At 52.0% G+C, this 25345-nt stretch overlaps 13 protein-coding genes across 13 annotated transcripts; 8 read left to right on the top strand and 5 right to left on the bottom strand.

The window, feature by feature from the left end:
* Nucleotides 1–573: 573 nt before the first annotated feature.
* PG998_009041 (uncharacterized protein) lies at nucleotides 574–1409 on the top strand (the record flags this gene model as incomplete). The annotated part of the gene is made up of 2 exons (XM_066875857.1): nucleotides 574–689; nucleotides 926–1409. The coding sequence occupies 2 exons, from the start codon at nucleotides 574–576 to the stop codon at nucleotides 1407–1409; spliced, it is 600 nt and encodes a 199-aa protein (XP_066728013.1).
* Nucleotides 1410–2132: 723 nt separating this feature from the next.
* PG998_009040 (uncharacterized protein) lies at nucleotides 2133–2642 on the top strand (the record flags this gene model as incomplete). The annotated part of the gene is made up of 1 exon (XM_066875856.1): nucleotides 2133–2642. One exon carries the CDS (start codon nucleotides 2133–2135, stop codon nucleotides 2640–2642), a length of 510 nt encoding a protein of 169 aa, XP_066728012.1.
* A 1214-nt stretch (nucleotides 2643–3856) lies between these two features.
* Nucleotides 3857–6277, top strand: PG998_009039 (uncharacterized protein; the record flags this gene model as incomplete). The annotated part of the gene is made up of 4 exons (XM_066875855.1): nucleotides 3857–4987; nucleotides 5030–5583; nucleotides 5715–5961; nucleotides 6056–6277. The coding sequence occupies 4 exons, from the start codon at nucleotides 3857–3859 to the stop codon at nucleotides 6275–6277; spliced, it is 2154 nt and encodes a 717-aa protein (XP_066728011.1).
* Nucleotides 6278–7737: 1460 nt separating this feature from the next.
* PG998_009038 (heterokaryon incompatibility protein-domain-containing protein) lies at nucleotides 7738–9535 on the top strand (the record flags this gene model as incomplete). Its single annotated transcript, XM_066875854.1, has 3 exons — nucleotides 7738–7788; nucleotides 7862–8315; nucleotides 8805–9535. The coding sequence occupies 3 exons, from the start codon at nucleotides 7738–7740 to the stop codon at nucleotides 9533–9535; spliced, it is 1236 nt and encodes a 411-aa protein (XP_066728010.1).
* Nucleotides 9536–9996: 461 nt separating this feature from the next.
* Nucleotides 9997–10404, bottom strand: PG998_009037 (uncharacterized protein; the record flags this gene model as incomplete). The annotated part of the gene is made up of 1 exon (XM_066875853.1): nucleotides 9997–10404. One exon carries the CDS (start codon nucleotides 10402–10404, stop codon nucleotides 9997–9999), a length of 408 nt encoding a protein of 135 aa, XP_066728009.1.
* Nucleotides 10405–12595: 2191 nt separating this feature from the next.
* PG998_009036 (uncharacterized protein) lies at nucleotides 12596–13476 on the top strand (the record flags this gene model as incomplete). The annotated part of the gene is made up of 2 exons (XM_066875852.1): nucleotides 12596–13009; nucleotides 13048–13476. The coding sequence occupies 2 exons, from the start codon at nucleotides 12596–12598 to the stop codon at nucleotides 13474–13476; spliced, it is 843 nt and encodes a 280-aa protein (XP_066728008.1).
* A 489-nt stretch (nucleotides 13477–13965) lies between these two features.
* Nucleotides 13966–15215, bottom strand: PG998_009035 (uncharacterized protein; the record flags this gene model as incomplete). Its single annotated transcript, XM_066875851.1, has 4 exons — nucleotides 13966–14137; nucleotides 14190–14227; nucleotides 14280–14805; nucleotides 14866–15215. 4 exons carry the CDS (start codon nucleotides 15213–15215, stop codon nucleotides 13966–13968), a joined length of 1086 nt encoding a protein of 361 aa, XP_066728007.1.
* Nucleotides 15216–17473: 2258 nt separating this feature from the next.
* On the bottom strand, nucleotides 17474–18144 carry PG998_009034 (uncharacterized protein; the record flags this gene model as incomplete). Its single annotated transcript, XM_066875850.1, has 2 exons — nucleotides 17474–18055; nucleotides 18082–18144. 2 exons carry the CDS (start codon nucleotides 18142–18144, stop codon nucleotides 17474–17476), a joined length of 645 nt encoding a protein of 214 aa, XP_066728006.1.
* A 982-nt stretch (nucleotides 18145–19126) lies between these two features.
* On the bottom strand, nucleotides 19127–19630 carry PG998_009033 (uncharacterized protein; the record flags this gene model as incomplete). Its single annotated transcript, XM_066875849.1, has 1 exon — nucleotides 19127–19630. One exon carries the CDS (start codon nucleotides 19628–19630, stop codon nucleotides 19127–19129), a length of 504 nt encoding a protein of 167 aa, XP_066728005.1.
* A 571-nt stretch (nucleotides 19631–20201) lies between these two features.
* Nucleotides 20202–20805, top strand: PG998_009032 (uncharacterized protein; the record flags this gene model as incomplete). The annotated part of the gene is made up of 3 exons (XM_066875848.1): nucleotides 20202–20210; nucleotides 20285–20521; nucleotides 20692–20805. The coding sequence occupies 3 exons, from the start codon at nucleotides 20202–20204 to the stop codon at nucleotides 20803–20805; spliced, it is 360 nt and encodes a 119-aa protein (XP_066728004.1).
* A 269-nt stretch (nucleotides 20806–21074) lies between these two features.
* Nucleotides 21075–21475, top strand: PG998_009031 (MFS multidrug transporter; the record flags this gene model as incomplete). Its single annotated transcript, XM_066875847.1, has 2 exons — nucleotides 21075–21267; nucleotides 21375–21475. 2 exons carry the CDS (start codon nucleotides 21075–21077, stop codon nucleotides 21473–21475), a joined length of 294 nt encoding a protein of 97 aa, XP_066728003.1.
* Nucleotides 21476–22672: 1197 nt separating this feature from the next.
* Nucleotides 22673–23242, bottom strand: PG998_009030 (uncharacterized protein; the record flags this gene model as incomplete). Its single annotated transcript, XM_066875846.1, has 1 exon — nucleotides 22673–23242. One exon carries the CDS (start codon nucleotides 23240–23242, stop codon nucleotides 22673–22675), a length of 570 nt encoding a protein of 189 aa, XP_066728002.1.
* A 1033-nt stretch (nucleotides 23243–24275) lies between these two features.
* Nucleotides 24276–25017, top strand: PG998_009029 (uncharacterized protein; the record flags this gene model as incomplete). The annotated part of the gene is made up of 2 exons (XM_066875845.1): nucleotides 24276–24322; nucleotides 24483–25017. 2 exons carry the CDS (start codon nucleotides 24276–24278, stop codon nucleotides 25015–25017), a joined length of 582 nt encoding a protein of 193 aa, XP_066728001.1.
* Nucleotides 25018–25345: the final 328 nt, after the last annotated feature.

Raw genomic sequence — 25345 nt, 5'->3', positions numbered from 1 at the left:
TGTTGCTAACTTTCGAAAGATCACATCAATCGTCGTGCAAGGGCTGAATGCATGTACGTGGTCTCTCCGTCCTATGTGTTTCCTATATGCTGATCCATGGTTTAGATGGCTACGCATCAGGGGTAATGGGCGTGCATGCGTGAGTAATCCCAAACCTCATACAATCATCTACTGGAACTATTGCTGACATCATCTCTGTTAACAGATGGGAGATGGCATTAAGTAGGCATGAGTCGTCCCAATTAGTAGGTGGTTTCAAATCCTAAATAAACCGCAGTGAAAGGCTCAGGACTAATCATTGACTTCCCTTGGTAGATCACCTACGTCGCGGCTCTGTTCCACGTTCTCTGTGCCGCCTTCGCCAAGCTTTCTCTATCCATTTACTATCTCCGTCTTTCGCCATCCACGTGGTACCGAAGGTCGGTGTATGCGATCATGAACATCATCGTGGTGTACTCGCTTGTCATACTATGCTGTATGATATTCGCCTGTTCGCCCGTATCCAGGGCGTGGCGTTCAGATGTACAAGGGACTTGCCTGAACCGCTCTTTGTTGGACACCGCCGCTGTCGCAATGAACACATTGACCGACATCATACTCTTGGGCCTGCCCATACCGGTAGTCTGCAGCTTACTTATGCCAATCAAACGTCGCGTCTGTGCTGCGAGTATCTTTGCCGTTGGTTTGTTGTGAGTTCTACCCGCATTGATGCAAAGACCGAGAATGGGTAACAAGAGCTAATGGAGTTATTATCGACACAGTGCAGTTATCGCCTCAATCATTCGGTGTGCATACCTACCAGAGCTCCTGGAGAGCGAGGATCAGACCTGGGCCGTAGCCCCGTCAAGTCTATGGGCGTATGTTATCGACGCATTTCCAGAAACCACGGTGTAGAAGCAAGCTTATGCTAACATTCAACACACAGTTCCATCGAAGTCAACCTATTCGTCATCTGCCCCTCCATGCTGACTCTGTACGAATTCTGCCACGAAGTCAAGCAGCGATCGACCAATCAAGGGCGCCGCCTCTCGCTAATGAGCCTGCCCATCACGAATTCGACACCGACACTTATGTCTTCATCGGCGTCAATTATGACGATGAAGAGTACACACATTACGACCATCGACGGGGGCGGCGGGTTCAAGGCCCGGGGCCAACGGCGGAAGAAGTTCCCCTTCTTCCGCAAGTCGGCCGACGACACTCGCAACAGCGACGGGAGCAAGATGTCTTCGCATCTGCAAGCACTGAAAGGAAGCAATGGCAGCCGGGTATCGATAGGCTTGTGTGGCGATGCCGACCTGGAGGATCAGCGGTCCGCGTCGGCGCTGACCACGCGGGGCGAGGGGGACGGCGAGAAGGGGATCTTGATGACGACTACGGTAACGGTGATGCGCGAAGAATGGCCATGAATCGGTAACAGGGTTTTGTACGATATTGTATGATATTTAAAATTGGCGACAGTGACGATCAATAGAGGGCAGTACGAAATCAGCTGTTTCAGGGGCTGCGCATGCACTATACTATATCTTCCATAGCGACCAGCTGGGCAAACGTCCACCATAATGAAACCATATATCATCAAATCATCAGTGGCATTTGAAAAACGTGGAATACAGGTTTCGATATTTAGGATTGAACTACTATTTGAGACCAACTAAACAGGGGTTAACTCCGGTGGTCGGCCCCTAATCTCCGAATATTGCGGGATAAGTTCTCAACTCCCTCCTCCGTATGTCAACACCGAGAACACCGGGCTTCACGACGTAGTGCTAACCTAAATCGTTGTTTCTAATCTCCGCTATTTTGTGGTAGACAAGGAGCTAAGGAACTCCCGCTCAACCCTCCGTCTTACATCGTGTAATGTTTCGGACCTTAACGGTATTAAGCCGGGTGGTCGGACGGGATGGCCAGTCTAGACGGACGTTGCATAACACCCAACCAAATGACAAACGATATATAAACCAACCCCTTTATGTTCCATATTCTGTCTTATTTATTCAACAATCAGCACTGCCTTCATTCCATCCGATCAACAGTCCCATCTACAACCTCTTCTCTCAAGCTCTCCAAACACCCACCCAAAAAACTGTGATATATTCGTCCCTAAACTCTTCTTCGTCCATCAGACCACAATGTCGACCTTCAACGCAATCCACCTCGGCGCCGACATGACCCCGCGCGAAGCCGTCGCCGACATCATCAACCGCGGCACCGCGGCCTTCGACCTGGGCGACGCGGCGCTGCTCGAGTCGGCCTTCACCGAGGACGCCGCCATGGCCATCAGCGGCATCAACCGCTTCGAGGGCCTGGCCGCGATCCGCGCCGACTGCTTCACGCCCGTGTCCAAGCTCGACACGGTGCACATGGCGAGCAACGTGCGCGTGCTGTTCGCCGACGGCGACGGTGCCTCGGCCAAGAAGGCCACCGCCACCGCCAACTTCCAGGCCAACCACTACCGCGCCGGCGAGGGGGTGAAGCCAGACGCCGTGGGGTTCACCACGGGCGGCATCTACACGCTGGATTGTGTCAAGGATGAGGGTGATAAGGGCTTGTGGAGGGCCCGCAGCTGGGAGGTTGAGTTGACGTGGACTTTGGGGGATCAGTCTGTCATGACGTCAGGTGCTCCTGAAGAGAAGAAGTGAGGAGGCCAAAGCTGTAAGAAATGCACGGTTCCAAGAAGATGGCGGCAATTGGAAACCGATCTTTTGGCCTGTGGATGCTGCAGGTAGCTCTCTGGGGATGACCTATTCGACTGGCAGGTCTAACTTACTCTTGTGTATACATTAACCAAGCCACAGTCAACAAACTAACTCCACTCTGTCTAAATCCAACTGTATTCAAAGCGTTCTATTGATTCGAACGTTTGCTGTGTTCATACAATGGGATTATACTGTCGTTCTAACAGTCCTTATAATTGAATACCCAATGGAAAAGAGAGATTACTGTTACTCACGAGTATTATCCTCAAGCCTAATGGTAAAAAGAGAGCACAGAGGTTGCCCTAGACGAATGGGTGGAATTTACAACCCATTGCATCTGACTCTTCAAGGTAAGGAGAAAGGTTTCATACACTTTCAGAAACTCGAATCCTATTTTCGTCACCCTTACCACCACGGCTGAGCTAAACTTTCCGCAGGCGGGGTCCTTCAGGATGTGTTTCCATGTGGATGTTTACTTTAAGTCGCGTCCTGCCTGGCCACTAGAGGAAGATAAATCATGTCACCAGCTTCCAATTTTCGCTTATTATAGAGACTAAAATGAGCTTGTGGACTCGCAAACTCGCTGTCGGTAACACCAATATAGAGGGAAAGGCCATGCCAAAGGATGATGTAGACGGACTGCGTGACAGGTCTCATGCTTGGCACTTCTGTCGACGTTCTGGAGGAAACCTTTGCGGAGCTACTATTGTGTTGCGAAAACTACGAAGCAGAGGAAATGGAGGACTGAGTGGAGACAATGTAGATATACCGATAACTATACGTGCAGGTACAGTAATAGCTGAGTAACAACTATCTCCACACAATAAGGCCTGGGTTTATGCATACTTAGGTGGTAGGTGCAGTAGTAGGCGTACATATTATCGGCACATAGCCCCTCTAGCTTGAGGGGAGTATCCGCTGGGATGCGACATTACCCCGACAAAAGAATCGCCGTTGCCGTGATTTCTACTACCATTCCCCTTCTTCGCTGCGACGCTACGGGAGTTTATATCATGCGAGTCCTGCAAGTCGCAGGTGCGTGCGTTTGCCATATCTGCGTATTTAAACTCGTTCAATGCATTCCGTGCCCCTGGCAAGTTGTTGTGACGCTTCCTCCCACTCTCCTTTCTGGCTAGCTAAGGAAACACCAGGCCAAGATGCATTTCAAGAGCGCGCCACTGTTTCTATCGCTTGTCGCCCGATCATGGGTCGCCAACGCGGCAACCATTACGACCCAAAACGATACAGCCGTCTGTGGCAAGCTGGCAGATGTGTCCCAATCGTACAAGAGCGGTGCGCTTCGCGGTGACCTGCTGCTCTTGAACGGCACGATCCACACCATGGATGCGGCCGAGACCAGGGCTACGGTCGTTGGCATCAAGGAGGGCACCATCGTCTACGTGGGTGACAGCGTGGCCGACGCGCGCAAGAGCTTCCTCGGCAGCCCGCCGACCATCGACCTGGGCGGCCGCGTGGCCATCCCGGGTCTCGTCGAGAGCCACAACCACATCGTCCTCATGGGAAACCGGCCGGGGTATCACACGCCGCTCGAGAACGCGTACTCGGTCGCCGAAGTGCAGCAGACATTTTCCGCACGTGCTAGCCGCGACGCCGTGCCCCCAGGTAGCTTTATCACCACCATCGGCGGCTTCAATCCGAACCAGTTCAGCGAGGGCCGGCTGCCGACGCTCGAGGAGCTTGACGTGGCGCTACCACAGCATCCGGCTTTCGTCTCCATCGGCTTCAACGGACCGAGCGTGACCAACAGCCTGGGTAAGGCCTATTTCGAGTCCGCCTTGGCAACGGGGTCCGTCGCCATCAGCGCCAACGGGTCGATAGCGGCGGGCGAAGAGAACGGCAAGGCGCTGCTCGCGCTGCGCGGGCAGCTGACGTCCGGCAACCGGACGCGCGGCGTGCGGGACGCCATGGCCTACGCCGCGGCCATGGGCATCACGACGCACCTGGACCAGGGGGCGTTCCAGGCGACGGGGACGCCGGCGGACGGGGCGGCGCACGAGGACAACTACGCCATGTACGACCCGTGGCTGGCCGTGTACGGGGCGCGGCAGGGCGCGGTGCGGCTGCGCATCAACTACCTGCACCAGGACAACAGCACGGGGGTGCCCGCGCTGACGCAGCGCCTGCGCAACGCTTTCCCCTTCTTCGGCGGCGACATGGTGCGCACCGGCGGCATTGGCGAGTTCATCGCCGACCTCGACGACTACAGCGGGGGCCCCGTGTTCGAGGCCGCAGCCCTGGCGACGGCCCGCGCGCGGTGGCGCGTCGAGGTGCACTCGCTGACCGCGACAGACTTCTAGACGCAGATCAAGGCCTTCGAGAAGGTCGACGCCGAGGTCGGCATTAAGGACCTCCGCTGGGTTGTCGCCTACGTCCCCCTCATCACGGCCGAGTACCTTGCTCGCCTCAAGAAGGTCGGCGGCGGCGTCAACCTGTCCAGCTGGCAGTACCTCTCGGGAGCCGGCCCGAGCGCCGGCCCGCCCTACAGGACCATCGTCGACAGCGGCATCCCGGCCGGCATCGGTGGCGACGGCATGCAGATCGCGCCGATGAACCCGTGGGTGCAGGCGTACTACGCTGTCACCGGCAAGAACGCCCTGGGCGACCAGATTAACGAGGGTCAGCAGATCACCAGGCAGGAGTTCCTGCGTATGTACACCCGCTCCAACCAGTGGTTCCTGGGCGGCCCGGACGAGTCCCTCCTGGGCGCGTTGGAGGTGGGCCGACTGGGTGATGTTGTCGTACTGAATGAAGACTATTTCGGTGTGCCGGATGAGGACCTCAGGAAGCTGAGCTCTGTGCTGACTGTCGTTGGCGGGGCTGTCGTCCACGACACTGGCGCGGTCGCTGGCTGTGCGGCTGGCCTGTAACGTGACTGAAAGTCTCCAGGTTAATGAGTTTATATATATTTAATGTTCATGGATCTTCTGACGCGCCCTTTTATCAATGCATTTGTGAAAAGCGATTAATGGTAAATCCAGCGCTCGGATCATCCAGACCGGTCGATGGACCCTATGCGGAAGAGAAGTGGCAGTCGTTTTTCCGCGACGACAACCTCGACGCCATCGCCCACGGTACATGGAGTAGGAATGAAGACACTCCCCTCGCCCGCAACGCTGGGGTCCGACGCTATGGAGTCGCCAAAATGTGCGTTGTCATGATGATAGGCGAGCTGCAACGTCGCTTGGATACCGACCCAGCCTTGTGGCAACTCTCTATTACGGGAGTCGAACCTGCATCATGGGTACGGGTTTAACCCGTCGCGGGAACTGGATTACACGGGCGTTTCTCTGGCCAGTCTTGATACCACTGATAGCGCCGCTGCTTACGTGGCTCAGCTCACTGGCGACGTCCGTACCATCGCGAAATCTTCTCGGGATGTGCTGGACGCTGCGCTTACAGCCGGAAACGATGATCGAGGCCAGTTCCTCAACGGTTCGGATGTGACCACAGTGGCACCGGAAACGGCGGATGAACAGAAACGGCGCATGGTGTGGACCGAGAGCGTGAAATACGCAAAGTTGGAGGGGCGGGAAACTGGGTTGGTGAAATGGGAATGAGGCGTATGATGTCTGAGATGACAGAAATCGGACTGCGATAGGTCCCAGGGTATGTGTGCACTCAACAGTCAGGGGTGTGTGGCTAAGGCAAGGCAGTCTAAATCTATTGTTCATGAAGAGTGTAGGATGATGTATAGGCGGCCGAAGCCACCGAGTTTGTTCATGTTACTCAAATACACGGGTGGCTTTCCAGGCTTTTTTTCTTTGCACTGAAAAGCAATCAATTGACCGAGCTAGCTAACTAGTGGGCTGTCCCTACATCATATAGCACCTACTTGATATCTAGTCCCTCCAAGGAGCGGGCTCAGGAGTATGAACGGGATTGGTTACGTTCCGATGGGGGCTGAAGTACCTTGCGCCGAGAAGAGACGAAAATGGAAAAGTGATGTGGCAAGTTGGCGAGGACTGGAGACCGGGCAGTGAAACTATTGAGGCGTTCACGAATCTTGTGTACGGTACGGGGACAAGGAAAACATAGCGTGGGAAGCTGTTGGGTTTGTGGCAGAGACGCCGCATGATACAGACATCTTTATCAAATGCACAATATAATGCAGCAACATGGTAATATCTTCCACATACGACCACATCCTGCTGAATACTAGGGATCCCGTCCGCTCTCCCATATATAAGCAGCAGAGAGCCGAATTAGTACTAGGGTCGGTGACGACCTGGGAATCCTCGGTGTTGTATGTTTTGTTTTTTGTCCTTTTTGCTTATTAATCTAGAGTGCATCTTGACATATTGAAAAACTCAATATGAGTTTTGATTCATGGCTTACTCTAGGATGATTTATGTGCTGCTATATCACCTTTCCCCATGGAGTGGCTAGGCATCTGCCGGGGGCATCCAAGGGGCAGTGTATTTCATCCGCCAATAACCGTGGACTGGTCAGCGAGTTGCGCCTTTCTGCCGAGCCCCTAAACTCCGGTCAAAGTCGCATGAGGCAGACGCTTACTGCGGGGCTCTGCCTTAAATCCAGTTCACTTCAGAGAGGAAAGAGGTTTCGTTTTTCATCTTCCCGACATTGCCAAAGTTGTTTTGCCATCATGATCACCTACTTTTGGACTTAATCGCCGAGAATATGACAAGCAGTACGTATGTCTATAAGCCCCTCGACCTATCGAAGGACCCGATACGGCTTCTTCGCCTGTGCAAAGGGCAAACTGGTGCAGAGATCCAATGCGAGATCTTCCAGAGCTCCCTGGGTGACTCCGAAGACATACCTTATGAGGCGCTCTCGTACACTTGGGGAGGCGTGCCAAGCGACAGCTCACCACAAATTCTGCTCGACAACCAACCGTTCCCAGTCACTAGGAACCTCTTCGACGCTCTGTGCGCGCTACGACTTGCTCACTTGGATAGGCTACTATGGGTCGATGCGCTCTGCATAAATCAAAGAGACCATCGCGAAAAGGGGTCACCAAGTCGGTCAAATGCGTTCGGTCTACCAAAATGCCGACATGGTGCTGGTCTGGCTCGGTCCGAGTTCAGACGCCATCGATGACATGATGGTATGTTTTTCACTTTGTCCTCTGCGCGACTTCCCACAAACACCAATATAACAGAGTCCTAAATAATTTTTAGGATTTGATTGCTTCATGGGGCGAGCGATCCAGAGCACTGCTCGAAAATATAACATTTTTAAGGGATATATGGAAAGGAACAGTGACTACCCATATGGCGGCCCACAAAACGAACGTCGCATGTTTCAAGCAGTTGCTGAACGGGAATCCATGGTTCCAAAGAGTTTGGGTCATCCAAGAAGTCGCCAATGCCAGTGCCGTTACCGTCATATGCGGCTCCAAGAGTGTTTCGTCCCGTATTTTTTCGATGATGCCCTGTATTATGGATTTGGAAATTGATCGCCATACCGCCGCCGTGCTTGAGGTTATGCCGGGCCCCCTCCGCCAGCAATCATGGTGGAATGCAGACCGCCGACTGATTATGCTGCTAACGAAGTTCAGCGGTAGTAAGGCCAGCCAGGAGCACGATCTGATCTATGCCCTGTTAGGGATAGCATCCGACGCTGAGACTCTGGGTTTGTCAATCGACTACGAGTCACCCTTCCAGCAACTGGTAGACCGGACAATATGTCTCCTGGCGTTGGGAGATGCAGGCCAGAGCTGCTTGCTTCGCAATTCAAATCGATTTGGATTTCCCCATTCAACTTGGCCGAAATATTTCGGGATTTGACGGATCCCGATGATTTCGTTCTTCGCGTACTTGAGCTGGCGATGCAGAACTCAGAGGGGCTATTTCTGGAACGCCTTGTTAACGCTCCCATTATCAGCAACATCCCCACAGCCAACCTTTCGAAGTTCAATTGGTGGTTCGGGGAACACACCAGGTCCCTTATTGATATATACGCAATATCCAACAATATGGAACTTGGTCACCACTCACTGATGAATCTCTTCGAATGGGCTTTGCTAAGGCCTTACCACTTTGTGTGCAACAAGATATCCTGGATGGACGGGTTTTACCCCAAGTAGCTCTGCTATTGTGCGATATCTCCCCAGAATATCAGATTTGGGTTTCCGCAACATTGTTACGCGACTACATGCCACCGAGCCCATGAAATTCAATATGATCTTCAGTCATATTCTCTTACGCTCGGGTCGTGATGAGCAGATACAGATACTCCTGGATCATGGAATTAACAACGAGACTATTCTCAACGACGAGTGGGTCTATGAGTCACTCAAAGGAAGGGATTTCGAATCGTTGAGAGTCTTCTTGCAGATCCGTGGAGCCGCCGGCATAGAGAGCCCATTGTCAGCCACACGGATTATGTGGTCGGTGGTTTATGAATTGGAAGACACACCCGATAGGGAGCGGGTGGGCCTGTTGGAGGCCGTGATTAGCTGCGGCGCAGATATAGAGGCGCCGTACACTGACCGGACGCCCTTGCAGCATGCCATTTTGACTTACAGTCATTGCATAGTCCGAGTACTGGTGCATCGCGGCGCCAACTTGGGGACATGTACAGAAAATGGGCAAACACCACTTCATTACGCCGAACAGGTGGTCCAGCCTGATGGTTGGAACCACAGAAAAATACTAGCGGAGCTATACATCGCTGGGGCTGACGATTTGGCTATGGACTCGAACGGCCGCACGCCGTGGCAGCTCAACATAATGAACCGCGTTAAGCAGGAGAAAAGAAGACCTTGGAATAAGTTGAGTTATCTTATCGACTCTCTGGATGGGTACGATTCAACCGATTACAAAACTCTCTTTGAAGGTAGAGATGGCTAGAGACGAGATAGAAGAAAGAGGATCACCCTGAATCAGCAGCTCAAGTGGTATACAACCACCGTCTGAAGTTCTACGGCCGTGAAAGACTTCAAAACAGGAGACCCTTCAATGTCGATTTATGGTTCGGAAGGCAGCTTTCTTTGGCATCTTCAACGAAGCGTCTGCGGTCGTAGCTGCAGCAAGATTGACCCGACTAGAGTGAACCACGTGATTCAACGAGGGTCAGCTGACACTCTTTACTTGAAGCAAACATGGAGATATTAGGATATATAGAAAGGGACGGGACACTTGCCATACAGGACAAGTGACCCCAAACTCCGTGAGCCACTGATCGATGCATGCAGGATGGAACAGATGACTGCATGGCAGTTTCCGCACCTCGATGCCCTCCGTGAAATCTTCGGTGCATATGGAACAGGTTGTTCCTGGTCTTGCTCTTCTTGGAAGGGGGCGGCCTAGCGTCACGAAGCCACGCATCTGCGCCCATAGCCGACCGAACAACAACCCCTTGCGCCTTCGTTCTGGCTGAGAGTTGCTGTTGCAGCCCCCTCACCGGCCTCTTCATCGATGGGGAAGAGAGTCTGGGGGTAGCCGACTTCCTTGTGAGTGCTAAGCCTCGGCTGCTTGTAGTGCGCGATGGGGAACGAATTGACGACGGCGCAGTCCAACCCGCGGCCATGGTTCCTATGCGTCCTGCTCGTCGTTTCGCGCAACGCCCCCAGCGCGCCGGAGGCGTTTCTGGTACGGGTTATTAGAAAGATCAGGCCGAGTGCGACGGCGAGAGCGATGCCGATGCCAGTGGCGATACTTCCAGCGTTCGCTGCCGTGGACGGGTCGGGAGTCGTGGAGTTCGGTGCCGCGCCCGCCATTTGCTCGTAGTTGCCGGGAGGTCAGGCGGGGTGATAGGATAAAGATGTTGAAATTCAAGTTGGGTCTTCCGCTGGATTTCTACTAACGAGTTCACCGAAGCCCAGGAAGTGTGAGCCATTTAAGAAGATTCATCCTCCAGGCAATGTTGGCGTGAAGCCTTTCCGAATCCGGCCTCCCGGGCGCGCGGTCCTCCTATCTTGACATCATTGTCGGGCAATGTCTCACTGCCACAGTAAATCGCTCTCATACAATATTGCGACGCTCCATGAGTATTGAGTGACGTTGGACGTTCCATCCGCGGATATGCATGTTCACGCTCAGCGGGCGTAGCGGTAAATCATATTGCAGACGGGCCAGCGCTTTGAGGCGGTGACAGCTCGCCCGGGCAGGCGGCTCCAGGAAACTCTCAGGTAAATTTCACGTAATGGAATGCTAGGCCAGGGGGATCGACTTCAATAAGGTAAAAGCAAAAGAAACTATATGAGGCATTTCCTTTTTGGTGTTGTTGTTGTTGGGGTCAATTGGGATTGGGGGAGGGATTCGCGCACTGGCCAGCTAATCTCGGCGTCAGTCAGCAGTGGTGATTTGCTCGGAGCTGTGCCCTGGAAGGTTATCGGCTTGCCAATTCTGGGCGTGCACATGGCCCGTACATTTCAAGATGGCTTCATCCATTGAGTCCACCGGCTAAGCACCCCGCGACGACAAAAAGTCTGATTGTCCGTCTACTGCCGAGGTAAGATGCAGAGCAAGTCGCCGACTAGGGTCATCCCGTGAGCACCTAAAAACGCGCTGGGGCTTCCGCTGGAGCCGGGATTGGAGTAGCCCAGCAGCTGCCGTTCCTGAAAGCCAATGCCAGGCACTTGCCATCTGATCTAGACGGCCGCTTGTTTCAATCAAGCGTTAGCTTGGGGGAGAAATCAAGTACATAATCAACAGCTGACCACCGTCTTGACTCAGGATCTTTGTTTGGTTGCCGGCAATCGGAATGCGATGGGAGGAAGATTCTTTTTTGAAGTGCGGGCCCGACCGGTTGGACCTGTCGATCCGGCGGGATGTAACGCAACTCAAGGAAACGGAATCATACACCACCGTTGTCCAAAGTCTCGGGGAAGGATACGGAGCCCGGACTGCGTGTCGGCGATGACGCATCTCTTCGCTCGTCAATGACTGGAAACAAAAACAGGACATGAAGTTGAATTTAGGTTGTCGCTTGGAGAAAGTTGGTTGCATTATATGATTTTAGCGACCGTCTGCGGCCCGCACCCGGCGTACATCCAAAGGTTGTCGAAAACGTCACAATCCAATCCGAGAACCCGTCCGATCTAAACAATTTTCTCCCATATCGCACCCCGCCCCCAACCTCTTCGGTGCGTAGCCCTCCGTGAGGCTGTAACCACTAAGGACGCCATGCGTCTACCGTGGCGGCGTCTTGGTTGGTGGGAACCGATTGAGCCGTTCGAGATAGACATGTTTGTGCGAGGCGAGCACGCTTCCGAACATGCGGGCGCCCGCGGAGGTCTATGCCGATTGGCAGAACCATGGTCGGGCGAAACCTGCTTCGCGGCTGGCGTACGTTCGACATGCCCCCATCGTCTTATATAGTCGTGGAAACTCACGATCGTGCCATGGCGTGAGATGGTCCGTTCCCATCAGGCTAGCAGCAGTTCGCCAAGTGGGGACCGAATCCTTAGGCCACTTTGCCTAGCTTCTGCGGCGGGCTTACCAACATTGTGTACTTGTGTGACGTCGCGGAATTCCATCTCTCAAGCCTTTCGGGGCTGCTGGCCTTGCTCATATTAGATCATGATCCGGGGTGCTCGCATGTCGCAGGGTTCAAGCCTTGATATGCACTCAGATCGAGAGTACTGACCAGGCCCAGACCCCGATCTCAACGGCGGTAGCTGACTCGCTCCCATCTCATGGCGGGTCCTAATCTCGACCCCGGTTCGTGGCGTGCGTTTCAAGTTCAGTATAGAGATTAAGGGGAGAAACAAAGTCACTCTTTAGGAAGAGTTGGTCAGGCAGGGGTGGTAGCAGACTTTAAATACCAAGAGCCCGGTCGTGCATCTTCATCGAACACCAGTCCACACCAGGCAACTGCACAGTCAATCGTTCTATCTGTTAGTTATCGTGCAATATTACCACTCGTTTAAACATCATCACTTTGCTACCCGCAACACCATAAACAAGATGCAGTTCAACACACTCCACTTCATGCCCCTTGCGGCTTCCGTCGCTAGCGCCGCCTGCGTCGCCCTCAACCACGCCAGTCCTGCTGCCCGTCCTGCTTCGCCTGCCGTGCCTGTCGTGGCCGCTGCTCCCGCTACTGCCTCTGCGCCCGCCGCCGTCGTTGCCAGCCCAGGTCAGCAGCAGGCTGTCGCCGTCCCGGCCACTCAAAGGCAGCAGCAATCCTCCGCCGCCGGCGTGTCCGGCACTTCCACCTTCTACGGCGGCAACCTCAACGGCGGCACGTGCTCCTTCTCCTCCTACACCCTGCCCGCCGGTATCTACGGTACTGCCTTCTCTGGCTCCGCCTGGGACAACTCCGCTAAGTGCGGTTCCTGCCTGGAGGTCACCGCCAAGGGGAAGACCATCAAGGTCATGGTAAGTTCGCGCACCTCTATCATAAGATTCTCACCTAGCTAACGAGTCCCCAAAGGTCGTCGACAAGTGCCCTGAGTGTGACAAGGGGCCACCTCGACCTCTTCGAGAACGCCTGGAAGGCCCTGTCTCCGGACTCGTCGGACCCCATGACGACGTCGTGGACCGAGGTGGAGTGCGGCATCACGTCGCCGCTGGTGCTGCACAACAAGTCGGGCACGTCGCCGTACTGGTTCTCCATGCAGGTCATCAACGCCAACGAGGCCGTCGCCAAGCTCGAGGTCAGCACCGACGGCGGCAAGACGTGGCAGGGCACCAAGCGCCAGGACTACAACTTCTTCGAGAACCCCTCGGGCTTCGGCGCCTCCACGATGACCATCCGCGTCACCGGCGCCTCGGGCAAGACCGTCACCGTCGAGAACGTCGGCGTCGAGTCCGATTCCCAGATCAAGGCGGCGTCCAACTTCTAAGCTCTTTTTGGCTTTTAGTCTTGCCTCTTGCCATCTCACCTCACACCATAGAGTTTTGGGGAGTTCGATGTATATATTACCACTTAGACAAACATGTATATACAATGAAGGCCATGTTGATTACAAATAGAACTCGTGTAAATACCTTTGTGAATAGAGAAGTTCCACCGAGGCCCTGCCATCCATCATGTCCTCGATGCTAGTTATGCCCATCCGCCTGCCCGAGTGGCATAGGCTTCCTATACTGTGGCCCCCGACCTTGATAGATTTTTGGGAGCTCTAAACTCTTCCGCCAAGTTGCGGAGATCCGAATTCCATTGCGATGTAGTGCTATCAATAGTTCGGAGCAATTTGATAGGCTGTGTTGAGTGAGGTGACTAACTCCTTAGTCTGATTTTCCGGTAGGGCTTGCCATCGGTGTACTTGCCATAGATGACTCCTACTGATCTAGGAGTGTGAATAATGATTAGCATGCCACGAATTTCGTGATTAAAGTATCGCCCATTGACTCTGAAGACCCGAAAATGTTATATCTTTCAGGTACTGATGAACATCACTACCCTGCTCCCAAAGCCTTTTCTCATATTCCTCCATTCCCCGTATCTCGTCTTCAGTCACGGGGTCTGTGTCCCAATCCGGGTCATCCGGGTTATCGTAATATCTGTTAAAGAGTGCCAATTCCCTCGTAATGGGAAGTCGTATTCATGTCTCACTCGTAGAAATCCGCCGGCTCCTTCTTTAACATGGGAGCCTAGACGGAATCGCCGCTCGATAGAAAATAGTGGCGGTGGACTCTCGGGCACATAGTGGGTTTCCGGTCTTGCCAGGGCTGGGTGCAGTTTGGGTAGATTGAAGAGAACCTCGACCGGGGGCAGTTTCTTGTCCTGCGATCGAGCCTGCAAATGCGCTGCCAGGACATCCATGAGCCCTATGCCCACGGCCTGGCGTTCCCGGACGTGAGACCACGAGGAACCGCCGTCATGGTCCAGCCAAACGTGGAGGTTCCGGAGCTGAGGTAGTTGACATACGGCGGGGCATGCCCGGGCCCATGTGGTGCATGCGACTGCCGTTGCGTCCTCACCCGCGTACTGAGCTTCACGGCCAGGTTGATTGTCTTGAACTTCTGCGAGTGCCTCGTAGACCGCCAGCGGAAGCAGCAGTGTGATATTCAACCTCTGAATCAAGGGGTACGCGTAGTTGGACAAATTCCAGAAATGGCTTGGGCTGGGAGCCTCTTCGGCAGGATTCCGAGTCAAGAGCTCGAGGGTGGCCAGGTCCGTAACATTGATAGTTGCTCGCTCGAAAAGAATGGTGCAAACATCGAGATACCTATAATGTGAAAGCAGCGGTAAGCCGAAAGTCAGCGGGAATAATTATCCTGAGGCTTACATTTTCTTGCAAATGGAAAGAAGGTTAGTCATATCGTCAAGGTCATGGGAGAGGTAGGCTTCTTCGCATTCCCAATGCGGCCCCCACGGGGTTCGCACTCGACGAATCCAAGTTGGGTCATTCTCGCGGGCATTATTAGGTTGACGACCTCCCATAGATCGAGACCAGTCTGCCACGAGGGAGCTGGTAGGAGGTACAATGCAGGTCGACACCTGGGGACGGCCCTGCGGGGTCAAGAATACGTGAATGGAGGAGGAGGTAACGAGATGCTGGTAGATGGCGCACCGAATTTCGGCAGGTGCCGACATGAATGGGCTTTCAAGCTGCGCTTGCATGGCTGCGTCCAACATGGTGCTGGTGTCCATATGAATCGGGTCTTTGCTACAGGCAAAAAGGTAAGAAATATTCACGAAGAGGGAAGGGAGAGAGGCACAGTCAAGTACTGACTTCGGGTGTTGGTTGAGATTTTTTTGGGGCAGTGCAGATCCACCTTGGGAGCTGCAGTTGGCCCCCCACCAACCCCACGATATCCTATAAATACAGCGCTTATGCCCTGTAACCGCGCGAGCTACGGCGCGTCTGGGGATTGGCCAAGTCAAACCTTACATACTTCCCTTGGCACATCCGGCCAATACGACAACGTCAATGGTATGAGCGAATCGTGCCGTCGTCATCTGCGTAGTGCTTCAGCGCCCATAGTTTCATTGCCATGCTAAATATGGCAATGCTGTCTGATCAAAGCACGTGCATTAGCATCAAGGACATTACAGATTGACCAACAAGATTGACAACGGCCTATCCGGGGAAGATTCACCCGAATTCTTGCTAGTTATCAACCCACAGACGTTGGCTTTCGGGGATATCGATCAGCATCCCGCCCATGTTTGTATGCGTCAACTGTGTACAGCCATTGCCAGCGGGACCTAGAGCAATAATACGCGAGAGAGGTGGCCAAGCGACAAGAAAGGGAGTTTCTATCTACCTCGTATAACATGGTCACTCCAAATGTCTTGAACCGTCTATGAGCGTCAGTCCATGAGAGAGACCGGCCCTGAACTCGTCCGTCTTGCTCATTTCAACCCTCTCGGCGCTGACGACAGGTCAACCTTCGCTTTCGAGCAGGTTCGCGAACCAAATACATATGTCCATGGTTTTGGCTATCGTGGGATGCACCACGACGAAATCCTTTGCGGGAACGGTAGGGTTGAGCATTCGTGCCGCTCGGAGATCACGCATGTTAACAGCGTTTGACTTTCTCGTCGAGATCTTTGGTCTCTCCTCTCAAGATCCAGCTATAAAGTAGCACTTGCTGATTGAAGTGTAATCAGCTCCAAGAAACGGAAACCCCTTCGAGAAGTCTTTCCAAGAATGATGTTTGGTCCCTTTCTCCCTCCTTTCAAATCACCAATCCCCGCAATACAAATTCTAAGTACAGACTCTTTACAGCTCAATGCATCAAGGCTCTGGAAATGGGTACTCACAGCATACATGTTGGCTCTCACGGCCCTCCACTCTTTTTCAGTGGCTGGAGATCTGGTGGTTCTTTCCCATAAGCTTCAACATTCAATAATATACCTAGGGATAGAGTGCGTTAGTATCTGAGTTTATGATGAGTTCCTTAGTCTTGTTTCGGGCTTACCTTTCGCGGCTTCGAACTTGGTTTCGTAGTTCTCTGTCCAAAGAGCCACAAGGAGAAGGTGATGTCCTTTTCCGGATAGGTGTGCGTGGGCGCAGTGATGCAAATGTTAAAGTACGGCGATGCCGCAACCTACATTGCATCCTCCTTGTACGTCAACCATCAGCCCCTGCAGTACAATATATGTTGGAAAGAAGGCTGTCTGATTGATGATGACCGCCAACGAGGTGTACACGGCGAATCCTCTAGCCAAAAAGTGCCCCAGCCATACGGAGTGCCATGATCTATTCATTGACAACTACAGAATATGACTCAACGGCGGTGTGGGAGGCAGTATTCAAGCTGGCTGTTTAGTACGGGAGTTCAAGGCAACGCGTGATAAGAAGAAATGATGAAAGAGGGGACGAAGAAGAAAAGCAGAGTAATCTGATGAAGGATTTGGTTTCAATGTCGCCATAGACATAACACAGCATGTGCTAGCTCAACATAAGCACTACGCCGGTTCGCCAAAACGCGGAAAAGAGGCAGACATCCATTGCTGTATTCATTTTGAGTGATATCTTGCTTGTCTATACCACCAGGTCCATCGAAACAGACTCACTGCGAGAATAACTGATGCAGGATTGTGCTCATCGCAACTCGATACCCATTGATCCAGCACACTGTGAAAGCGTAGTGCAACCGTCTTCCTCCAAACTCTGAGTAGGAAAGCAATTAGGGTTGCGCCTGATTACCTAGCTTGTAGTGGTTAGAAATCGCATCAAATCTAGACACTCGTATCGAAGATAATACTTACCAGACCACGTAAATCATCTCATATCATAATCTCCAGCGGTGTAGAGTAGTCGGTGCTTGAACTATCACAGCTTCCGGTCAGCAAGCGATATCGCGTTAGAATTGATATCTAAGTCGTACCATGGTCAATCTCATCAGAACACCTCATATAGTTCGCAGAATTTAGGAGGAATCTGCTCATTGAGGGCCCGAGTCTTCCTGTTTCCTTGTAGCTCCAATGGATGGAGGCGAGAGCTTGATAGAAAAAACATTGCCTTTCACGTCGAAGGAGGAGAAGGACATTTTGAGGTCGTGATCGAGGGGGTGAGACCACTTCAACTTGCTCCCAATGTAGAGGGCAGCAAGATTCCAGACAGCATTCTCCATCTTGTTGTTTGTGAAGCACGCCAGCACGTCCAGCCCGTCGTACACGACGAAGGTTTTGGCGTTTCGTACCACGTCAGTGTGGAAGATGTGGATGAGTTGATCTTCCAACATGATGCGACCGAGTTCGCTCGATGGGAGTCTCACCATGCTGAGTCTGTCAACTTCGGCTTCGGCGGCGGTTATTTCCTCATCCCAGTTGAATGCAGCGGAAGCTTGTTCGCCATCATGATATGGGGGCTTCTCAGTGATCTCTACCTCTTGCTTGCTGACCTCATCATTGACGTTGTCAGCAGGCTGACTGCCACTGCGCTGGGAGTCTGTTGCGCAGAGACGATTGCGCTCATCATCTTCATCCTCTTTGATGATGTTGCGGATGGAGATGGTGTCGGAAACCTCTTTTTGATCGGATCGTCAGAGACTTCGCGGCTGGTGTTGGCGTCCCAGGACAAGCCAGATGATTGGGAAGGTATGCCGCAAGGCATTTTGCAAAGAGAAGATGTTCGATCTAGATTGATTCAATAGCGGCAATTCTAGCAGCAACAATGACTTGTGGTGATGATTGCGCGAGCTTGGAGTCGTCGAGATGATAGAAGAAAGCAATCAGGTTTGCTCGTCAATAGTGAGGGAAGGTTGTTGCAAAGAAATGAAAGGTGATCAAGAGAGAGGAGCAGGCTCATTTGGCCAAGTGGAAATTCTATATATCCCAAAAACAAAAGCAAAAGTTTGATGAAGGATAGAGAGAAACCAGTGGACGAGCCTGGAGAGAAAAGGTTTCTAGTACCTTTCTAATAACGGTAAAAGGTGTGTGACTTGACGAAAACACATATCAGATTACAGACAATATTTGATTGTGCGAAGCAACAACAGACATGTTCGCATTAGAGATTTATCTCTATCTCTTCATGTCCACCATACAATCTCAATATCATATTGCGATATGCTGAATGCATCTATTGATAGCAAACAAATCGTTATCGCAAGGTCCGTCCAATGATAATCCCATCTCGCGTTTCTTCTGCTCATATGTGCTTTCTTTCCAGAAGTCCGGGAACGGGCTATCGCGCGATGTAGTGCTCGTTTCTCGACAAGAGGTGCTCATCCGAAAAATTGGTGTAAAGACAGGTGTCTTCATAGCAGAGTGGAAGAACTCATAGCTGATGTGCTGGTACAAAATGATTAGTGACGGTTATGGCCCTGATTGAATACAAGTGAGGTGCTTACCAAAATCCAGCAATTCGTTTCATATCATAACATTCATCTTGTCTGTTCGGTGTATCTTCTCTCTTCCCTAGTTCCATCTTGTACGACGTATGCCTGTTAAATTGTAAGCATTCCAGTCAGTAAGAGGGCTGTTGAGCTGAGAAGCGGTGTGTTGTTGCTTACCAATCCACTGAGCCTAAGTTCGGTGACCAAGCCATCTTGCCCTCGTGAATCTTAGGCGCAGGAAGTTCCCATGTTCTTCTTCTACACATGGCTAACTCCCAAGGGGGAGATCTTGACGGCGTAGCGCAAGTATCCCATCTCGTCTCTCATCTTGACGCTGCTGACATCAAGTTCGTTCTTGGCCAAGCGCGACATGTTGAGCTGGCGTCCTAGATGGAGTGCTGCGAGGTTGTAGATGAGGTGCTCCATCTTGGAATCCAGGACGCGTGCCAGCACATCAGTTCCATCGTAAACAACGAAGCAGTTGTTGCTAAGGCTTCCATTGATACCGAAGAGGCCGGCCAGCTTGCCGCCTTCTACGACACGGCGAACTTGGTTTGGCTTCAACTCCACGATCCCTTGGTTACGGGCGTTGGCGGCTGCGTGGTCGAATTCTTGGTCCAGGTTGGACGCGGCGGAAGCCTCGGTCTTCACTTTCTTCGAGAAAGCTGAAGTGTGGTGGGTTTGGGTACGCTTGTGGCTGGGTGCGCGTTCCTGCTTAATGTTGTTGCCTGAGCCTTGGCTGTCGACAACCTCTTGCTTCATCTCGTCGGCTGAGCCATCATCCTCAACGACCCAGTGAGGAATTGGGTGGTGGTTCCACGAGACATGTTGATGACTCGGATGTTGGTACGTGGGAAGGTAGTGGTTGTTGATTGAAGATGAAGTTGTCTTGAAGACAAGGGTGAGACTTGACGATGGCGGAACTTAATGTGGTTGCTCAGCAGAATGCGCACTGAAGTCTGGCAGTGTAAGGTGCCGTGACAAAGAGATGTAAGATGATGAGAGCAGGGAAAAATCAGATTGATTTGATGCAGTGGGTGTATTTATAGGTGTTCCTAGATGGAATTGGGGATGTTGATGAAGAGAGGGAAAACACAGCATGGGTTTGGGGGAGAAGGGTGCTTAAATACCTTTTCGATGGACGCAAGATCAGTAACTGCGGGTCTAGCTGACTTGATTGTTCTGATTGTTTGAATTATTTTAATTCAAGCAGTGAACTGATTTATAATTGAGATGTGATTGTTTTAGGTAGCAATTACTGATTTAGGGGGGAGCGACCTCCCGGACACAGAATGTAAAGCGGGTCATCCTCTTGCTAGATGCACTTATGAAAATGGGAATAGTAAGTAAGATCACTTCTCTTCCCTTAGATACGGGAAGAGACCAAGTTCCTCGTTTTCCACCACGCCTTCCAAGTATGTACGTAGCAATGAGTGGACGAATACCCGCTTCCTCCGCCCGTCTCAGGCAGTGGCCCCCGGCGCCGGCGTGGATGACGACGTCGATGCACCATCCGAGTGCGGCGCACTTAGATTGGCTATCTTCATTCTCGCTTATGCCATCGGTCCCCCCCTCCTCGGCCCGCTTCCCAAGACTTATGGTCGGTCTATCGTCCGACAGCTAGCCAACTTGCTCTACTTCGCTTTCAACACCGTTTGTGAATTCCCGCAGACTCAAGGTGAACTGATTGCTTTCCGATTTCTCTCCTGACTCGGTGGAAGTGTTCCGCTGGTGGCAAGTACAGACCATACATACTCGTACACCCGGGACCTGCCTGGCTGACATTCTGCGGCCCAGGTTGGTGTGAGAGCTATTGGAGATAGCTTCCCCTTGAAAGGCGTGGTGAAGCTGGTGCTATCCACAGCTTGGCTCGGCTTCTCGACCCGTCGATTGGTACCATCTTCGGCGGTTTCGTAGCCGAAAACACGACGTGGTGATGAGCTTCCTGGGCCACTTCGATTGCCACCAGGGTCATGGAAGTAGCAGGAGCAGTCTGGTGGCGTGAGACGTACGCTCCCCCGGGTCCTCAAGAGACGGGCCAAGAAAATGCGTAAAGGCGGAAACTTGTACCAGACCGAAGGGGGAGCGCCAGAAACGTACTTTGACAAAGAGGCTGCAAATAGCGACGGTGCGACCTTTCTGAATTCTCACCACGCAGCCCATTATCGAAGTCCTCGCCATGTACATGGCCTAGATCTACGGACACATGTACCTGATACTATCCACCTTCCCGACACTGTGTACCGACGTTTGCCACGAGTTCACCGGCATCGGCGGCCTCAACTACATCTTGCTAGGCCTTGGAGCCTTTGTGGACGCCTACCTCTGCGACGATCTCAACGACCGTCCCTTCCAACGTCGCAAGGCCCGCAACCACGACGAGAGCAAGCCCGAGTACCGTATACCCCTGCTCTCCATTGTCACCGTCATCATCCCGCGGGGCTCTTCATCTATGGCTGGACGACACAATATCGCACACACTTTATCGCGCCTAACATCGGCGTAGGCGTCTTCGCTATCGGCAACATGATTACTTTGCAGATTATGCAGACGTACATCGGCGACACGTACACTAAGTACGCAGCCAGCGCCATAGCGGCCGTGTAAGTCCTGTGCTGCCTGGCCGCCTTCGACTCCCGCCTCTTCGAACCCTTCATGCCACAGGCCCTCGACTACATATGGGGCAATAGCGTGCTCACCTTCATCTCGCTTAGCATTAGTAATTAGGCACCTATCTTCCTCTGGCTATTGGATAAGAAGCTGCGCAAAGCCAGTCCGTACGCTGCTGAGAAGGATGCGGGGGCTGGGTAAGCAACTAGGGCGACTTAAGTTGTGTCTTATTAACAGGAAACTGATTGGTACTGTTTTGGCAGGGACGTGCACTGAATTTGAGAGATACCAAGGCGAGCGTACGCACAAACGTCATTAGGGTTAAGCGACACATCTTTAGATATTCTATTAATTTTACTTCCTTTTCTTCGGAAACTCAACTCTACTTTCACAATTAACTTAAGCGTATGCCAAGCATTAACTAACGAGGCCAAACCTGTGATGGCACAGTCGTTGAAATAAACTACTGTAGTACCCACCAAACTATCCCCAATTCTTTCCATATTTGGCATAGCTTGCCGTTGCCATTAAGCGACAAGCATCGAGGCAACAAGTGGTAGGCCCTCGGCCGCATATGAGCAGGCATCTCGATATGGAATGCCATGGGCTTAATCCTTGAGCATATAGCAACTAATCAAATTCATTAATTTTTTTGATATCAGGCACTTGTACACTGGACACTATATCACGGAACAAGTAACAAACACCGCAATCGTCCTGGGGGAGCAAGTTGTTCATATTCCAGTAAGCGTGAAATTTCATCTGTCATAAAAGCCAGATTCTTTCTGGATTCAATCCGAGCAGTTCTCCTCCACCCAGCTCCTCCATCTGTTTCGCTCACTCCATGTTGACACATGGCGGTTGGTGATGCAAAGGCCCGTAGCTCATATGATTGTTTGCTTGCCAAAGACTAGTCTCCCAACCTTTGGTCAAGATGTCCTCCGAGTGCTCACAAGAGTCGTCCAACCAATCCATGTTGCTTCCTTGCTCCCCAAAATGTCTGTCGTATAAATCGCGTTACAACTCGCCGGAAAGAGCGACGCAGGCTTAGACATGAAACCGACGACTGGGGCTATCAGGACACTAGAATATTGTTAGCGAAAAAATCGTAGAACGAAATTTTCAATGGTAGTATTATACATACGCGTTTCGCTTGGCCGCCGTTGACGATGATCAGTGCTAGACGCTTCGATTCTAGACTTCGTTCTGTCGACCGGCCGCCTTTCTCTTATTGCCAGGAGCGACGGGCTCGGGTTGGATCAGAACAGCCCAACCGCTGAAGTTATCATCGTCATCCTTCATCATCTCCGACTTGACAACCAGGTCGAGGTCGCGGGGATGGTCATATTGGAGTTCCTGGCCGATTTGCATAACAGCGAGTTCGTAGAGGACGCTGTCGATTAGAGACGAGTCTTGTACACTGGCCAAGAAATCAGAGCCTTCATGACAGAAGAAGTCTCTGACGCCATAGGGATTAGCGTCAACCAGGCCCTTGAGTACGCCATCGTCAATGATGCGACAAACTCGCGAGGGAGGGAGCTCGCGGAGACCTTCGGCACGTGCCTTCTGTTTGCCCTCACAGATATTGGATTCCCAGTCGTAGCTGCGGTTGTTGGTTGCTGGTCGTGGATGACCAACCTGTTGGGCCCGAGGTTCGCGCGTCAGATTGTTGGGCGTGACGCTGTTCTCTCGATTGGTGACAGATCGGTCGACATGCTCCTGCTTGATAACCGGGACAATGATGTTGCTAGAGAAGCGAGGCATCTTGGTTGGGATGCAATAACTTTGTCTGGACAGCGGATGATGTATTGAGAAAAGATGTTGGTTGTCGAGGTTGTTTTAGATGCGTCAAACCTCCAGGAAACGAGCAGATGAGCAAGTGTGGCGGAATGGACAACAAGCGTGAGAATTGAGAAGAGAACGGGAATTGACGATGGATGAATGGATGAGATTTCAATAGCCGCGTTGCGTTCCAGATATCCAGCAACGAAAGGGTGTGGGTGCAAGTGCGTAAGCAGTTGTGAGAGCAGTTGAGTGAAGATGAGGTTTGTGAGAGGGTGCAAGAGATGGGAGAACAGATGCAATGTTAGGTGTGAAAAAAGAAGGCTGAAAAGCGAATGCTTCGACTAGGTGCGGGTGAATTTATGAGCCTGTAGAAGGGAAACAATCAGCCTAAAGCTGGTAGACATGTACAATTAACAGAGATTGGGTACCTACTTACTGATTCACCTCACCTTCATTTGAAGACGAGTATGAATTAATTCTCGTACCTCTCTTTTCTGGAATTGACTTAGCTTACTATTGCCTAGAATGACAGCCATTGGGGTGATCGATATCAGGCCCTCGGCCAGAGGGCGTTCCCATCGATGCGAAATACGATGAATTTGATACTACTCATGAGCTTCCCACGATAGCGTGATTATTTGACCTTGAACACTTGGACACTAGATATCACAGGAAATGAAGAAAGAAGAAAAGCTGGGAACAATTTATGGTGAATCAAACTGTTCATGTTCTGGATTGCATCTCAACCACGAGAGAAACCATATCCATGCTTGATTCAGTCCTATAAACTGCATCTATCTATGCTCCCGTTCACTATGCGTCTTTTTTTTTTTTTTTCTTTTTTGCTCTTCAGCTCAATGTCAAGGTATGAGCCTGACAGAAACGAAATTGCCCACCATGCTTGTTTCTTTACGGCAGAAGGGTTTTCAGGCATGGTCAGAATTGTGTAATTCGTAGCATAACCTTTCCACCCAGTGCAGGCAAGATAATATGGCAGGAATATCGATCCACAATGCAGAGAGAAGGTTCCAGAAATTGGAGAATGGAGGTCGTGGCATGGTACGCGGCTGTTCCCGGTAAAAGGCAAGAGACAGATTCTTTAGCGGCACAGGCTCCGGATAGAGGCAGTCATCTCGATATGCTAGAATATTCAACAAGCGGTTAGTAATTGGCCAATAGCTAAAACTAAGTAGGGCATAAAGTCTCATGCACTTACCAGCCTGGACAAGCCAGATTTCTCAGTGCATCAGGTTTTGCTGGTTGTTCTGCGAAAGGGCTTTGGGTTGGATGAGAACGGCCCAGCCGATGAACTCGTCGTCCACCTTTATGATCTCTACCTCGACGGAAAGGTCAATGTCCCTGGGGTGGGCGCTGTTAGCCTTCTTGCCGATGTAAAAAGCAGCCATGTCGTAAAGAAGGAAGTTGATCAGGCCCAGGTCTCGAACTCGAGCCATGAAAGCGAACCCATCAAAGCAAATGAAGCTTTGCAGGCCGTGGTGGCGAAGGTGCACAAGGTCTGTCAATTTGCCATTCTCAAAAACGCGGCCAACGCGACTGGGCGGGAGCTGGCGGAGGCCATTTCTGCGGGCTTTCATGTTGGCGCCATGGATAGCGCGTGCCCAGTCGAAGGCGGGGGGGCAGCAGGGCCTGGTGCTGAGCCTGAGCCGGTTGGGCAGGGTCCTGGGCTTGCGCGCCGGCGCCGGCTTCCTGCTCGATGGCAGGGTTGGGAGCGGAACCGGTCAGAGGCATCTTGATGAAATGCGGGTACTGAAATGCGGGTACTGAAATGCGGGTTGTTGAATCGGCGATGGGTTGTTAAATCGGCGACGGGTTGTTGAATCGGCGATGGGTTGCCGGGGGTGATTGTAATTAGGATTTGCTCGGCGATGAAAGTTCTAATTATGAGTGCCAGTGCGAGTGACAATAGAGGTGTGTGGTAAAAACAGAAAAATTATAGGTGGTAATGCCCTAAGAAGAGAAACAATCACCCTTAGGTTACAGGGTAACAGTATTCAATACCGCTCTAGTATACTATACCACGTTCACCTTGTATTCACGTGGATGAGATTCAATCTAGGCATT

Source organism: Apiospora kogelbergensis, assembly GCF_038363985.1.
Source record: "Apiospora kogelbergensis strain CBS 113332 chromosome Unknown utg000006l_segment0_segment0, whole genome shotgun sequence".
NCBI lineage: Eukaryota > Fungi > Ascomycota > Sordariomycetes > Amphisphaeriales > Apiosporaceae > Apiospora > Apiospora kogelbergensis.
The sequence above is the reverse complement of the archived record's forward strand: the minus strand, read 5'-3'. Positions and strand labels throughout refer to the sequence as shown.